The sequence below is a fragment of the Schistocerca cancellata genome, chromosome 4 (genome assembly GCF_023864275.1).
Source record: "Schistocerca cancellata isolate TAMUIC-IGC-003103 chromosome 4, iqSchCanc2.1, whole genome shotgun sequence".
NCBI classification, from domain to species: domain Eukaryota; kingdom Metazoa; phylum Arthropoda; class Insecta; order Orthoptera; family Acrididae; genus Schistocerca; species Schistocerca cancellata.
Window position 1 is genome coordinate 852,262,658 of NC_064629.1, and position 17,952 is coordinate 852,280,609.

General features: G+C 39.3%; 1 protein-coding gene across 1 annotated transcript in view; it reads right to left on the reverse strand.

The window, feature by feature from the left end:
• LOC126184965 (leucine-rich repeat-containing protein 40-like) overlaps nt 1-17,952 on the reverse strand; it is a 200,392-nt gene that overhangs the window by 114,300 nt on the left and 68,140 nt on the right. Inside the window, exon 3 of the mRNA XM_049927661.1 lies at nt 8,413-8,616. Within this exon, the coding sequence (XP_049783618.1) occupies nt 8,413-8,616 (204 nt within the window). The remainder of the gene's footprint in view (nt 1-8,412; nt 8,617-17,952) is intronic.

The following is a 17,952-nucleotide window of genomic DNA, read 5'->3' on the forward strand; positions in this document are numbered from 1 at the left end:
ACAGATACTCCACGTAACAGTTTTCTCATAGCTTTACAAGATTCAAAGACACCAGATGTTTGAACATTCACAAATAACATGCAAAAACAAGTTTTTCAAGTAATTGTCAAATCCACATGGGAGACAGATAAATAAGCAAAGTACACACACACACACACACACACACACACACACACACAAAACATCATAAATGTCAACATATTTAAGAACATGGCACCAATGAAAGTTTTGTTTCTGTTTTCCTTGTCACATAGAGTATTTGCAAAAACAATATTTGCCTTTCATTTACACAGTAGATGATTTGTTTCTTACCAAACTGTTTGGTTCCTTTGCCCCAAATAATAAACTGAACAGACAAACAAAGTGTGATCTTTGATCCTGTGGACAATGAATTGAAAACTACATTTCACACTTTTTTACAATTTAATTATAAAGTTGTGAGCTGAAACCTTCCATAAATTAAAGCACTTTACAGTTTATTAAATTTAAAAAAATATAAAGACAATCTGCAATAACAGTGTGTGTGCTGCCAAGACATTTATAGCCAGAAGATGTAAACATGTAACTAGTTCCAGAATTAGTTAACCACAACCATCAGGATGCTTCCAACCTAAGACTAGTACATGCCCTATGAAAACACAGCAAAGAATTTTGCAATAGAATTTAACATGGTCTCCCAGCCATGCATATGGCACTGTAACCTGACTCGTGCCTCTCATCTGCAGCTATTTATATGTGCAGCCAAAGGCAACTTCATGCACACCACATCTCATCTGCTTTAGGTATTGTATTCTGCAACTGAGATATCTGTGATCTGAACTTGTCTTTGGATTGCAGTTAGAGCTCCACTGGTGATCCTGCTGTGATGTACTGTGCTGGGTTTCTGATTTTCAAAAGTGACTCTCATTGGACCTTTTACCTATACCACCAACTATGATAGCTGTGCTTGTATTGGGACTTGGAAACAGTAACCACTACATGTACACTCCTGGAAATTGAAATAAGAACACCGTGAATTCATTGTCCCAGGAAGGGGAAACTTTATTGACACATTCCTGGGGTCAGATACATCACATGATCACACTGACAGAACCACAGGCACATAGACACAGGCAACAGAGCATGCACAATGTCGGCACTAGTACAGTGTATATCCACCTTTCGCAGCAATGCAGGCTGCTATTCTCCCATGGAGACGATCGTAGAGATGCTGGATGTAGTCCTGTGGAACGGCTTGCCATGCCATTTCCACCTGGCACCTCAGTTGGACCAGCGTTCGTGCTGGACGTGCAGACCGCGTGAGACGACGCTTCATCCAGTCCCAAACATGCTCAATGGGGGACAGATCCGGAGATCTTGCTGGCCAGGGTAATTGACTTACACCTTCTAGAGCACGTTGGGTGGCACGGGATACATGCGGACGTGCATTGTCCTGTTGGAACAGCAAGTTCCCTTGCCGGTCTAGGAATGGTAGAACGATGGGTTTGATGACGGTTTGGATGTACTGTGCACTATTCAGTGTCCCCTCGACGATCACCAGTGGTGTACGGCCAGTGTAGGAGATCGCTCCCCACACCATGATGCCGGGTGTTGGCCCTGTGTGCCTCGGTCGTATGCAGTCCTGATTGTGGCGCTCACCTGCACGGCGCCAAACACGCATACGACCATCATTGGCACCAAGGCAGAAGCGACTCTCATCGCTGAAGACGACACGTCTCCATTCATCCCTCCATTCACGCCTGTCGCAACACCACTGGAGGCGGGCTGCACGATGTTGGGGCGTGAGCGGAAGACGGCCTAACGGTGTGCGGGACCGTAGCCCAGCTTCATGGAGACGGTTGCGAATGTTCCTCGCCGATACCCCAGGAGCAACAGTGTCCCTAGTTTGCTGGGAAGTGGCGGTGCGGTCCCCTACGGCACTGCGTAGGATCCTACGGTCTTGGCGTGCATCCGTGCGTCGCTGCGGTCCGGTCCCAGGTCGACGGGCACGTGCACCTTCCGCCGACCACTGGCAACAACATCGATGTACTGTGGAGACCTCACGCCCCACATGTTGAGCAATTCGGCGGTACGTCCACCCGGCCTCCCGCATGCCCACTATACGCCCTCGCTCAAAGTCCATCAGCTGCACATACGGTTCACGTCCACGCTGTCGCGGCATGCTACCAGTGTTAAAGACTGCGATGGAGCTCCGTATGCCACGGCAAACTGGCTGACACTGATGGCGGCAGTGCACAAATGCTGCGCAGCTAGCGCCATTCGACGGCCAACACCGCGGTTGCCGGTGTGTCCGCTGTGCCGTGCGTGTGATCATTGCTTGTACAGCCCTCTCGCAGTGTCCGGAGCAAGTATGGTGGGTCTGACACACCGGTGTCAATGTGTTCTTTTTTCCATTTCCAGGAGTGTATTTGCTTACAAATGGTTCAACAAATATCTAATCCATGGCTAGAAAATTGGCAACAAGATAAAAGGACTTCAAGTATGAATTAAAAAATACTTTAGTTTCTACAACAGCATGTACAACACTGCCATTAGCTACTGAAACAACAGCACTAGCAATGTGAACAGCAGCACTAGCAATGTGAACAGCAGCACTAGCAATGTGAACAGCAGCACTAGCAATGTGAACAGCAGCACTAGCAATGTGAACAGCAGCACTAGCAACGTGAACAGCAGCACTAGCAAAACTAATGATATCAAAAACAACAGCACTACAGCACCACCACTGTTTCAACAATACCTTGCTGAATTGATCGGGTAAATATCATAATGTATAAAGTATTTGGATAATATATTTGTTACTGCATCTATTAAACACTTATCAAATCTATCCAGATTTTCTAAAAAAAAATGCAGGCAGCTGAGTTACACTGCACCTCATGCAAAAGCAAATTCTTCCAGGCACAAGTAGAGTACTTTACACCACATGCTTTACAAACACAATGTCTGTCCTGTAGATAACCACTTAAAAGCCATTGAAAAGCTCCCAATACACAAAAATATGTAAGTGTCATTACTTTTCACATTTGCAATACATTCATTCCACAGTCAGCTAATAAAGCCCAACCACTAAACCACCGATGAAAAATTGAAGGAAGTAAGTTTAGGGTGTCATGTCCCACTGCCAGTCATGAAAAAAGACGGTACAGTTCTTAAGTAGTTAGTAACTTGTGACTGGATCCACTCCATGCCTATCATTTATGCCTATCTCCTTGTAAAAGTGATCCACAGATGAATAAAACCTTGAACAATCACAGCCAATGCATCACTCTGCGGCAAAAAGTGGGGGGCAGGGGGGGGGGGGGGTGTCTCATCATAAAAGAGCACTGAGGGGCATACGCTTCGAAGATGTTGAGACCTGATCAAACAAATGACTCCCCACTAGAGGAAGTGCTTTCAAAACTACATTTCATACTACCTTTCATAAGCCCATTTATGTAGAAAACGGCAACAACAAATTTTCATTAACTACCGCATTTTGCAGTTTACTAAGGCAATGAGAGATACCTCTAAACTTCTAAGTCCCATATGCCAACCAGAAACTGGAACTATAAACATGAAGCTAGTTCCAGAGCCAGACTACAACAGTGATGGCAATGCAGATGCATATTATGGACACATGATGCAAACGTGGAGCTAATACTACAGTTAGCCAACCACAACAATAAAGTTGGCTCCAAACCGATGTTAGTACCTGCACCTAGTGAACACAGGACAGATGACACAACAGTTTCATGCAGTCTCCAGGTAACCTGAGACATGGGCAGTGTAGCTCCTCTGAGGATGCATATGCACAGTGTTCCATAATTTTTGTTACGGCTTCTAGGGATTGTGGAGAGGACTAAGTAGTTTTGATAGGGCACTCATGTCCAGAAATGTACAGTATGGATAGAAAATAAGTTTGAAGATTGGATCACTTCCAAATCTCCCATTTCACGGTGCAGTCTGTAATGGTAGAGCTATTCAGCGCATGTATCGAGAATGTTTGCCGGATTGTCACAGTATACCATGTATCATTTTTTTTCAGTTACAACAATGACAGTGGCAAATTAGTACATTCACAATTAGCAGAGTAGTTGTGCTCCACAGATGCACACTAGGTCCACAGCAGTGGAGCAGTACCTGTAAAGCACACAAACTTATTTTACCTCCAAATGATACATATCTGGACACAGGTTTCTTATCAAAACTTTATCTACTAAGTCCCCTATACAACCTCTATAAGCTTGTAACGTGAACTGTTGAACAGCCTTTAAGTGCAACTGAAAGCCGCTACAGACTCTTCATTTCCAATTCTTGCAGTACCTTATCTGCTTCAAATACTACATGCCACAGCTGATGTTGCTCAGACATGGACTTGTCTTTTTATCATATTTCAGGCTTTACTGGTGATCATCTTTTGGCACACTGTGCTGTGTTACTGGTTTTCAAGTGTACCTCTCACTGGACTGTTTGCTTACACTACTAATGATTACACCAGTGGAGTATTTAGACTAAAACACAAGGACCACAACCTGTACTTGCTTGAGAATGTTCTTATATACGTACTTGCCACAGCTAAGAAAAACAAGTTCAGAGTAAAAAGAACTGAATATTTGAAGAGGTCATCAATGTACTGACCCATTTTAATTTGTTACCCCTCTGTACACCCATGAATTTGACACATGGAGTTGAGGAAATAACAAATAGTATCTATTTATGTAGTGCTTATGTCACTATTGTTTGTCTGGAATGGCACAAAATTCAAGAATCAGCTTTTTTGTAAACCAATTAAAAACCTGTGAAAGTGTTCTTGGTGAACTTATAATTTAAACTGGTATAAAATTCCAAACATTTGACATCATCACCCATTTTCTTCAATCAGGAATGCGTCTGACTTGTCAAAAAGATAACATCAATCAATACCTGTAAATGACATTGTGATACTCCCTTGTAACTTACCTGATCTGCTTATTCCCCTTTGGTGGTCTTATATCACTTTAATGTTCTGAATCGTGACCTGCGCTTTATGAGTTAGACTGACATTTGTTCAAGAATGTACACTACACTGCAGCACATAGTTTTCAATTCATTCAAATTTGTTGAATACAATTTTATGATGATCAGCTTTTTAATAGACAGAAGTTTCAGTACTTGAACCACAATGGCACACTACACTCATCAACAAACAATTTCACATTTCATTGGTGGAAGATTAAATCACCGTTACCCAAATATATTGCATATACATAATTCCTCCACATCAAACAATGGAAAATCCAGCTTCCAGAGACTGTGGTTGTGTGTGTGTGTGTGTGTGGGGGGGGGGGGGATGTCTAGTTTTGACAAAGCCCTTGGCCAAAAGCTCATTTTGTGGTGCCTATCTGAAACTCAGTATCCCCACTATATAGTGAGTAGCAAATACCATTAATTCTTGCACATAATAGTTCATAGTTACATAGTGCTTAATTAACATCGGCCACTTTCAGACCAATTATATTTTGCTACAAACGGTTTACACAGTACTGTACAATTTTACTATTGAAATCTGACCAGTAAACAAATAAAGCTGCACATTTTGATTGGTAGCAATCATGAGATGTTAAGAAGTTGGGTACTTAATGCAGACTAACTAACTCAACGAAGTTCACAAAGAAATTGACACATGGATGTTCCCAGTTTAACTACTGGGCACTGATTGACTAAAGTATTGTTCTGCATAATTATTTATTGATGAGTGCATGAATAACAACTAAAATGTGTTATGTTTTTGATTTTCAACAAGAAAGAAAGCAAAATTAATAGACATGAAATTACAATGAGCAAAGGAGTAAGTATGTTTATATACGGTTGGATCTCAGGAAAATTAGAAAATTATAGGAATTATGTGTACTCTCATGGGGGTTCACAAAAATCACCAAAATTGGCTAAAAATGTAATTTTCTGGATTGAATAATTAGTCAACAAACAAGTTTTCCTAGTGAGTGTGGGCATTTTTTTAATCACAAAAATCAGTGCTGCAGAACTATGAGACTGAATTTTGTAAATAATCACCAGTTAAGAATGGAACATTCTGGAATATGAAAACTTAAATTATGAATAACTTTTTAAACAGAATATTTTAGAAAAAAACCGGATGTTTACTAAGAAGATAAGGACAAGGGCTTAAACTGAGGTAAAACACATCAGTCAGAGCCCTCTATTAGCTCACTCCAAATTGCATCTGTGTGTTATAGAAGCACTTTAAATTACGAAAATTTATTTTAGCAAATTATTTCCAAGTAATTTAACTACAAAATTATTGTTTGTGATTGAGAAACTATATACTGAACAATTAATTCTGATTTACTAGGGCCTGAATATGAAATTAACTACTTTCTGTATTTGTCTGATGTGTGTTCTCCATAAAACATAATCAAATACTGGAAAAAAAAATGTTTTCCACTGTTTCTCAGACAATGATTTTCTTTCCCAAATTGTTCAAAGCTTACCTGGAATACGACAAACCATATGCAACAAGTTCACCATGAACATTTCAGACAACCAATCTGTAACAGATCTCTTTCCTGATTAAATTATAATGCTGTTCAGCTATTGTGTCCGATATATGTATATGATTACGCATTGTTTGTTAATAGATGTGTGTCAACAACAAATATCATAATTCTTTAAAAGTCTCTGAATTATTCTAATAGACCTTTTAGGGTAGTCAAAAGTGAGAGTGCAGCAAGTATGAACAATGTAGGATGACATATTCCACTTTCATTCGCAGTGATTTTAGAGTTTCTCCTTTAGAGCTACCATTTAAAGTGTTTTCTTTGGATTTAATATCCAGACATGCAAGTGGTGTGCTATTTGACACCATAATATCTTAGTTTCCATAGCAAAAATGTATGATATACACATCAAAAACTTTAGCAATGGTGAGAAAACCCTTGCCGGCAGCCATCTGACACTCTAAGAAAGAAGTTTTAACTCTCACAAGAGTCCACTTAGGAACCTCCAAGCACTGGCTTTCACACCTAAATATCAGTACAACAGAAAATGTAACGGTAAAAGTAAGTGGATAACAGCTCACACAGAGGTGCATAAGCCAATACATCGTACCTTAAAAAGTAACCTCTGCCATAAACTTATCTGCCATAAACTTCACAGTGATTCACAGTTTACAGAATGAGATTTAAAAAAGAATAAGGTGGCACTCCAAGAACAAGGGGAACCACTAATCTGTTATGCTGAAACATGAGGAACTCCAAGCTGCATGCTTTCAAAAACTTTTTTCACATATGGAAACACTGCATACAGGAAACAAGTTATTTTAAATGCAAAATCCTCAATGTGAGAATATGGTACACTAAACTTTCTACTTAGCTATGTATAATACAGTACAAGTAAATGAGGCATCAGGTCTCAATTCACATGTTATTTCTGAAACAGCTATTTGCAAGATAAGATGCTATAAACTGTGTAGTCTTCTAGATTTAGTGTCATATAGCATTAAAACGACACTGGATAACACCAATTCCAAGATTAAATTGGGATTAGCACGTATAAAGAATTAAATCTAACAGTCTCATAAAGCCGTATGAGCAAGTGCCCAACAAATCAGATAAGTGAAATCGAGAGTGGTTTTTATGCGAGTTATCTTCAAGCAAGCACCAAGAAAACCAATTGCCACAAATGTCACATCAGTCTAGGTCTGGACATTGCATATGAACTATCACACAAACCATTAAATGCATATCAGTCAGAATGACTAGATGACAATTTATCTGTTTTGCTCAACACTCCCATCTCTTGGTTTCACCTTATTAGGAGCTATATATGACATGACATTTTTACTAGTAAAACTTAATCTCACTATAATAGAATGGGTTAATGATATTTTGTTGTAACAATATAGCAACACGAAAACTGCCAACATTTGATGGGAAAAGACTAGAACCCCTGAAGTTACTTGCTTTATACAAGGCAGAAAGTACCCATGACACGTTACACTCACAGTGTCTCATCAGCATCTCATCACGGGCAGTTACATCAAACACAATAGTCACATACAACATGCAGATAATTAAAAAAATGAAGAGAACTTTGGAACTTGTTACATGAACCTGTTGTAAATTTCATAAAAATGTATGCAGTTATGTAAGAAGTGTGTGTGATGTCAAGAAGGATACCTCACACAGTAAGTACAATTCGTGATTTAAGAGTGTATTCACTGTCAGGTGCAGATTGTAACAGATACTCAGAAAAATAAACAACACTATATATCCACTACTTACAATTAACAAATTAAAAAAGAAAGTAAACACAGATTATTGATCATTAGTATTTTCAATATGAGGATTGAACTATCATTTAAAACTGTAAAATGAAGCTGCAGAGATTTTGTAGAACTTCAATTAGCAATAAGGATCAATCATATAAGCTTACCAAAGTTTGAAGCATATTTAAGCATGCAATATCAAATGGAATGCTCTCAAATTCATTACGTCCTAAATTTAAAACCAGCAAACTCTTCAAATTTGACATCTCTTCAGGTACGGTCTTCAGCTTGTTGTTGTCAAGATACAGTTCCATCAAATTGCGCAGCATTCCCATTTCCTTGGGGAGTGACTGCAGACTGTTGCACGAAAGCTGCAATTAAAAATGATGTTATGCCTTTGTTCATGTCAAGTTGTGCATAACATGAGGACTGCTGGTAACTGTGTCTATTACAAAAAAAGTAATGCAAATTCGAAAAGGTGAGCAATGAGACTTAAATGGAATACAAAGCCAATTTTCAGTAAACATAACCCATTAAATGATAAAACATAAAAGAGAAATCATCTTGGATCTTGCATAAAGGACTCGGCTATATCTATTGTTGAACAGTAGTGATTGTTTTTATGAAGTAAAATACTGTTTCAGTTAACTAGTGTTTTAATTAAAAGGAAATGACCCAATATATATTAATGTGCAAACAAAATATCTCACCACAAAGGAGTCGTCAGAAAAGTGCAAAATTCAGCCAACATACGATTACTGTGCAGATAAACAGTGTATGTTGCAGACCAACAAGGGGAGGTCACCAACTGTGGCTCACAAATTTAGTAAATATTTTGCACAAAAATTCAGTGTCATCATCAAAATAAAGTGTACAAATATTTTGGCCTTTGGCTCTACAGTCTGTAATTTTGGAGGAAATCAACATATCAGTGTTGGCCAAGTCCTAATGACTAACCACATGGTGAGCCAGTCTTGTGTGCTCTGCTGTAATTATTATTATTATTATTATTATTATTATTATTATTACTATTTTAATGTGGGTTCAAGTCTACTGGTTGATTTTGACAAAAAAAATTACATAAAATATACTTTTTGAAGAATTTAGAATTTCACATTTCTTGATAGTTTTATTCATTTTATATGGCAGAAACTATAAATATCAATGATCTCCATGTTTTCATTTCATTAGAAGTTAGATTAAAACAATTACAAAATTACAGATGACAATAAACCTGAATTTGTGTATTATAATAAAACTGAACTGCATTATTTTGGAGCAAGGGAGACCACTCATAGAATAGCAGAAGCACCAAGTTGGCAACAGGCATAGACTCTAGCTCAACAAATAACTTATTATAAAACCTAGCAAGTTTTCTTTTTTTTTTCTGTCGACAACTCAACGCCTCTGCTATTTGGTGAGTGTTCTTTACCCCCAAATATTTACATTCTACCACAATTTTCCTTAATATATTTGAACTACATTATTCCTTAACATTAATTTAATTTCAGCATATACATTCTGATTTATCAAGTGTTTGGATGGATCTGCAGAATTTGTATCTGTCTTTGACCAGAAGGATCAATGACTGATTCAAATTCTACAAATTCAATCAACGGATCACTCATTTCACATTTCATATTTGGATGGAATGTCTTAAAATGTCATTATAGACATTATGAATTAGACATCACAGGAAACTTCTATGTTGATTTTATCTGAAGTTACAGCCACAAGCTGAAACCAGTGGCTACTGTTCCCACCTCCTCCCCTTCTTCTTCTTCTTCTTCCTCCTCCTCCTCCTCCTCCTCCTCCTCCTCCTCCTCCAATGACAAATATCTGCCTGAAATTTCATCCAAATTTGAGACCCATAATGTGTTTGCCTTTGTAAGACAACTATCATCATACCCCTTCAATCAATTTTCTTTGTATCAAAACTCGAGTCCAAAGAACTGTCTGCAGAGATCCAGAAATATTCCTCGGTTCCAACACATGACACTACCCATATTGGGTAAAACCTCTTACTGTAAGAAGTACTGCCACATACGGCTTGTTAAGGTTGTTAATGCTGAACCCCATTTTCTGCACTCTGATCTGTCATTTGGACATGGTCCACCAACCTATTTCATTTATATTAACTGTTGATGATCACCACTTAGCCCATCACTAACAAGACTTATCCCATATGCAACTCAAAATCTGACAGACAACAGGTAAGTCTATGTTGTGAAGAGCATTTGCACAGGCCAAGTAATCCATAAAAAGGCATTGTCTTACTGGAATGCACAAGGAGAAATGTGGTGAAGCATGGGCAGAACTCTGCCCCTTGCATATTCTCAGATATTCAAATTCTCAGATATTCAAATTCTTCTGCAGTGCATTATTCGTAATAGTCTAGACAACAACAAAACTTAAAAAACAGCACCTCATACCTGATTATCAGATTAGTATGGCATACCAAAAATTATACAGGAGCAGACTGCTCAATAACTGTCTCAGAAATAATTGCTATTTCAACCCAAGGTAAGAGAAAAAAGTTCCACAATGCAAATGCCATGTAACTATCTATATTAATGTTGCAAGTGCACTTAAGAATCAGTGTTTGAGGAACGTGTTCCAGCATGGAAGAAGAGCCATTATGCTAAGGGGACTGCCCATGCTGTCTTCAATGGTCGCAATTTTTATAAACTGCAGGTATCCTTAACAGAAACTGCTACTAATGGGCAGTTGTGGAGACCAAACTGCATGTCATTCTTTCAGGATACAGTGGTACTATAGTACAATGAGGAAACTGGTTTTATGTGGTCAGCTAAAACATCCTCACCAGTGCAGACCTATTCACCAAAGAATAGCACTTACAGTCAACATCCTCCGTTACTTACAACATGAAAAGAAGAGATTGCTACTCACCACATACAGAAGGCATTGAGATGCAGTGAGGCACAGTGACAATGAATGCTAGAAATGTTAAACTTTCAAACTACGTCCCTCGTAAGTACAAAATACATACACATTCACACAAGCACAACTCACACACGCATGTCCAGTGTTGTCTCTGGTCACATCTCTGGCCACTAAGTCCCAACTCTTGGCAGCAAGCAGCAAGTTGGGCCTTCACGCCCGGGGATGGCAGTGGCCGAGTGTGTGTGTGTGTGTGTGTGTGTGTGTGTGTGTGTGTGTGTGTTTGTTACATATGATGAAGGACACAGTCTGAAAACTGGACATTTCTAGCATTCTTTTCATTGTGCCTGTCTGCGCGGTGATTAGCAATCCATCCTTTCCATACTGTCCTCAATTATCTGTTAGATATATTCCAATCTCTGTCTTCCTGTTACAGTTTCTACTCTCTACAGCTCCCTCTAGTATTAAGGAAGGTATTCCTTGTCTTAACAGATGCCCTATCATCCTGCCCCTTCCTTTCGTCAGCATTTTCCACATACTCCTTTCTTCAGCAATTCTGTGGAGAATCTACTCATTTTTTATTAGTCCTCTTAACTTTCACCACAGTCATACAGCATCACATCTCAAAAACTTCAGTCCCCTTCTTTTCCTGGTTTTCCACAGTCCGCGATACACTTGCACACAATGCAAGGCTCTGAATGCCCAATCTTAGAAATTTCTTTTATTTCTTGCTTCATTTACCATGTGTTATTTTACTTCCAAGTAGCTGAATTCCTTCAGCTTTTGGCCTTAGTAGCCTCCTACTTTGATGTTAATTTTACTGTCAATCTTGTTATGATGCTATTCAGTAACTGTTCTGTTCTGGAGAGCCAAATATTGCATCCTCACTGTAAAGGATAAATGAGTGCAGGGTAGCCAAAAGACCTGTCACTTTAGGAATTTAGACAGGCAAGCAAAAGGGTTGTTGACACAAGTACACTTTAATTCACAAGGTGTGGTCTCTAAGACTGCATGAAAATTTTCAAACTCGCTCGAGGTAAATTCTGACAGAATGCTTATACACTTTTCAGACTGTCATTAAATTGCCAATGCTATAATTTTTTGCCATTGGCTGCATTATTGTCTTCTTTGTTTGTTGTTGACATATGTTACTGACATCCGTTGAGTCTCCTAGAATATATCTCATGATCTACATATTTGTTTTCTGCAGTATAGTACTGCATACTTTATTTCTGTACCTACTGGGTGCAGTTTTTAAACACTAGAGTTTAGTTTTATGTGCATATTTACTTGTTACAAATACTATAATTTTTCAGAATTTAAAATTCGGTTCTCTAACAATTAGTTCAGATATACTATTTAAAAAAACACAAAAGCATGTGATGTTCTGTGATAAAAAGTTAAATACTGCAGGCATTATTTAGTGCAACAAAATCAACAAGGAGTATTTAAAAAATACTTAAAGAACTGTGCAATTAATTGATATGTAATTTAAATTTAAAATTTCAAATGAATTGTGCTTTAAATCTCACATTAAACCTAGGGGAGCCAGAGACCCCACCCCATAGTACAGGTTACAAAAAAGTCACCTCATGAGTTAATGGTTAAATGAATATATTTTACTCAACTTGTGAATAAAGGAGTGCTACACTGTTAACTTGTGGCAGATGCAGCAAGCTACAAGCAGAGACCTGACATGAGCGTGTGTCTATGTACACTGAATGTTTGCTATTAACAACTCTGTGTAATGTTCAGCACCAACTAGTGACGCAGAAGTGATCTTGACTAGAAGTAATCTTGAATTAGAAGACTGGTACTCAGATGCTCATCATTTATAACACCATCCTGGATGTCTTCGTTGGTCAGCGGCCTGGAGAATCTTCATTGGTGGCAATGTTCAAAGCATTGCTGCTCAGCAGACTGGTCATTCCATTCAACATATCCTATAATACTTCCTTACTTTCACTGAGAATTGCAATGGCATCAGTGTAGCTTATCACTGATATCCTTTCACACTGAATTTTAATCTCACTATTGAACTTCTCTTTTATTTCCACCATTGCTTCTTTGATGTTTGAATTGAACAAGAGAGGAGAAAGATTGCATCCCTTTCTCACAAGCTGTTTAAGCTGAGCACTTAGCTCTTGGGCTTCCATTCTTAGTGTTCCTACTATTTACATATTGTAAATTATAAGTTTTCCCCTCTAGTTTACACTATTTTCTGAAAATTTTAAATATCTTGTAACATTTTACATTGTTAAACACTTTTTCTAGGCTCAAAATGAGTCTCCTGATTTTTCATAAGACTCGCTTCCATTATCTAGCACAACTTCAGAACTGCCCCTCTCAAGTCTATCTTTTCCAAGCCCAACTGATAGCGACCCAACAGATCCTCAATCTTATTTTTCAGTCTTCTGTGTGTTATTCTTGTCAGCAACATAGTTGCAGATGCTGGCAGGTTGATCATGTGAGAGTTTATGCATTTATACACTACTGCTATCTTCGGGATTACGTAGATGATATTTCTCTGAAAGCTTGATTGTACCTCTCCAGGCTCATAGTATACACAATCCAACTATCACTCAGTCATCATAGGAGGATAATTATGGTGGTGGTAATGATATTATAAAGGATAAATTTTATGTCCTTGCATGGTAGCAAGGACACTGCAAGTGAACACCAGTTCCCAGTGACAATAGTTAACAGTACATAATATGGTACGGCAATACTGACAGCTCTTCTGAATCTGGTTGACACCTGGCACAGTACTGTGACACGGTTGCAGCTGGCTCACGGTGATGCTCGGGAGGGCACAGCATGCAAACAGCACTGGGGCAAGAAGGGCGCAACTGTCAGCATTGGTAGCTCAATGATGGCGATGTTGCTGTAGGCAATGGTGGCATTGGTAAATGCTTGGCAATTGGCTTTGTGACGAGAGGGTGAGCCACCCAGTGAATCTGGCAGCACCAGTAGCCTGACGAGCTGGCAGTGGCAGCGGCAGCCATCAGTGTCAGCTAGGAGGTGAAGGTCTACCAGTGGGACAGTCCATGATGCGAGGATACTGACGGAGTGCATGGTTGTAGAACCGGTGATGATGTCGGTAGGCATTAGGAACCAAAGGGAGTGACAGCCTCAACCAATGGTGGCCCCCGAGGACATAGCAAAACAGGCAGGCCAGGGTGTGATGAGGTTCTGACTGGTGGGCTGCATGTGGCCGGCATAAACTGCCTGGCTTGTAGCCATGTCAGAAGACGTTAGGAGGGACAGCTGCAGAATTTTAACAAGAGCCCCACTGAGCAAGTTCAACATCAGCTCAGCAGAAAGGAAGGCTCTGCAAGACTTGATAGCAGACAAAGAACTCGCCATTTTACCTGCCGACAAGGGGAACGCCACCGTCATCCTCTCACGAGTTGCATACAACAGCAAGATGGAGGCACTGCTAGAACGATCCTGCCTATCACAAACTAAGAGAGGATCTGACTGGCAAAATCCAGAGAAAAACATTAGATCTTCTCAAGAAGAGTTCTATTCCTTCTAAAGTGACCAAAAGCCTATGCCAACAGGCTGCAGTTCCCGAAGACTGTACCGCCTACACAAGATACACAAGGAAGGGACTCTTTTTGCCCAGTAGTGAGCAACATTGGAGCCCCTACTTATTTTCTGGTCAAACATCTTACTACACTGTTGAGGCCCCTCAAACTGTGATCACCATATCCGGAATTCAGAGGCCTTCATAGGTCACCTGAAGACACTTAAGCTACAAGCATAAGATATTTTGGTTAGTTTTGACGTTATATCTTCGTTTACTAATCACCTCTGCAGGATTCTTTAGAGCTTATCAGCAGGCAGTTTGAGAAAGACATTGTGGCATTATTTAAACACATGCTTACCTCAAGTTATTTCTTATTCAATGACCAGTATTTTGAACAAGTGGACAGTGTTGCCATAGGAAGTCCTCTGTCTCCCATGGTGGCCAACTATTTTATGGAAGACTGAGGAAAAAACACTGCAGTCGGAAAGTCTCAAACCTTCCTGTTTCTGGTGGTACGTACACGATAGTTTTGTGGTGTGGCCCTGCAGAATAGAGACATTACCTGTGTTTCTATGGCATCTGAACGTGCTCCATCCCAATATATAGTTCACAATGGAAGTGGAAAAGGATGGCATATTACCATTCCTGGATATCATAGTGAGAAGAAAAGCTGTTGGTACACAGCATCTATTGCAAATCAGCTCATATGGAACTATGTTTGCAGGCCACAAGTTGCCATCATCCTAAGCAATGCAGTAGTGTCCTACACTCTCTGGTGCATAGAGCACATGTAGTCTCAGATCCGACAGTCAACATCAGGAGCTACAACACCTGAGAACGGGTTTCCAACAGAATGGATATTTCGATAGGCAGATACGCCATGCATTCCATCCTAAGCAAACTCTAAGCAGAGATGTAAATGAAGATGTGGAGGCACCCACTGCAACAGCGTTCTTGCCCTATTTTGGCAGCACGTCTTCAGGACTTGAAAGAATCCTCCAAAAGCACAATGTCAAGTGTATTTTCGGCCACCAGCAAAATTGAAGAATTTATTATGCTCAGTCAAAGATGACCTTGGCCTTAGGAAATGTGGTGTGTATAAAATCCCATGCCAATGTGGAAAATCTTACATTGGACAGACATGCTGAACCGTGCAAGAACGTTGCATCAAACACCATCGTCATACATGCTGGGGGCAACCTGATAAATCATAGGTAGCTAAGCATTGCCACGATGCGGGACATTGTGTGCTTTACGGCGTCATCTTTCTGGTACTATGTTGTTAAGGAGGCCATACATATCCATATGGCGGACAATCTTATCAACAGGGATGCAGGTTTTCAACTAAGCGCCACCTGGAATCCAGCACTGGCTGCCATTAAATCAAAACAGGGAAAACAAGAATTTCCGATTCATCACGTGGCGCAACGTGCAACTGAGATTTAGTTCAGACTTTAACCACAGGAGCAGCCGGCAGCACAGTCATTGTCCATAGTGCATGCACGGATAGCCTTTCTGTGGCTCCCTGCTGGGGGCGCCACTTTCCTCCAGCTATGAGCGTCTTCTTGCACACGCGTATCGCCCACTCCCGGCATGATAAATTTTGACACTGCCATGCGATTACCATCAGTCGTGCCTTGCAGCAGTGACAGCAGCAGTTACCACCACCTGATGATGTCGAGCAGTTGCATCAATGAAATATTCTGCGAGTTACACAATACGATTGAGCAGCAAACTTGAGAAGTGTATTTGCAACAGTAAAGTTATTCATGGAACCTAGACGCAGCAATGCAGCACCAGGTTGGAGTCAAACCACATCCAAAGTCGGGTGCTGTCCAATGGATTGCACAGTCAACAGCTTTGCAACTGTGCTTGTGATGATGACAGGCTACATGTGCTCAGGCAAAATCAGCCTGAAGGTTAGATTAGATTAGATTAGATTAGATTAGATTAATACTAGTTCCATGGATCATGAATACGATATTTTGTAATGATGTGGAACGAGTCAAATTTTCCAATACATGACATAATTAAGTTAATTTAACAACATACTTAAGTTAATATAACAACTTTTTCATTTTTTTGTGTTTTTTATTTTTTATTTTTTTAATATATTTTTTTTAAAATTTAGATATAAAAATTCCTCTATGGAGTAGAAGGAGTTGTTATTCAGAAATTCTTTTAATTTCTTCTTAAATACTTGTTGGTTATCTGTCAGACTTTTGATACTATTTGGTAAGTGACCAAAGACTTTAGTGCCAGTATAATTCACCCCTTTCTGTGCCAAAGTTAGATTTAATCTTGAATAGTGAAGATCATCCTTTCTCCTAGTATTGTAGTCATGCACACTGCTATTACTTTTGAATTGGGTTTGGTTGTTAATAACAAATTTCATAAGAGAGTATATATACTGAGAAGCTACTGTGAATATCCCTAGATCCTTAAATAAATGTCTGCAGGATGATCTTGGTTGGACTCCAGCTATTATTCTGATTACACGCTTTTGTGCAATAAATACTTTATTCCTCAGTGATGAATTACCCCAAAATATGATGTCATATGAAAGCAACAAGTGAAAATAGGCGTAGTAAGCTAATTTACTAAGATGTTTATCACCAAAATTTGCAATGACCCTTATTGCATAAGTAGCTGAACTCAAACGTTTCAGCAGATCATCAATGTGTTTCTTCCAATTTAATCTCTCATCAATGGACACACCTAAAAATTTGGAATATTCTACCTTAGCTATATGCTTTTGATTAAGGTCTATATTTATTAATGGCGTCATACCACTCACTGTACGGAACTGTATGTACTGTGTCTTATCAAAATTCAGTGAGAGTCCGTTTACAAGGAACCACTTAGTAATTTTCTGAAAGACAATATTGACAATTTCATCAGTTAATTCTTGTTTGTCAGGTGTGATTACTATACTTGTATCATCAGCAAAGAGAACTAACTTTGCCTCTTCATGAATATAGAATGGCAAGTCATTAATATATATTAAGAACAACAAAGGACCCAAGACTGACCCTTGTGGAACCCCATTCTTGATAGTTCCCCAGTTTGAGGAATGTGCTGATCTTTGCATATTATGAGAACTACTTATTTCAACTTTCTGCACTCTTCCAGTTAGGTACGAATTAAACCATTTGTGCACTGTCCCACTCATGCCACAATACTTGAGCTTGTCTAGCAGAATTTCATGATTTACACAATCAAAAGCCTTTGAAAGATCACAAAAAATCCCAATGGGTGATGTTCGGTTATTCAG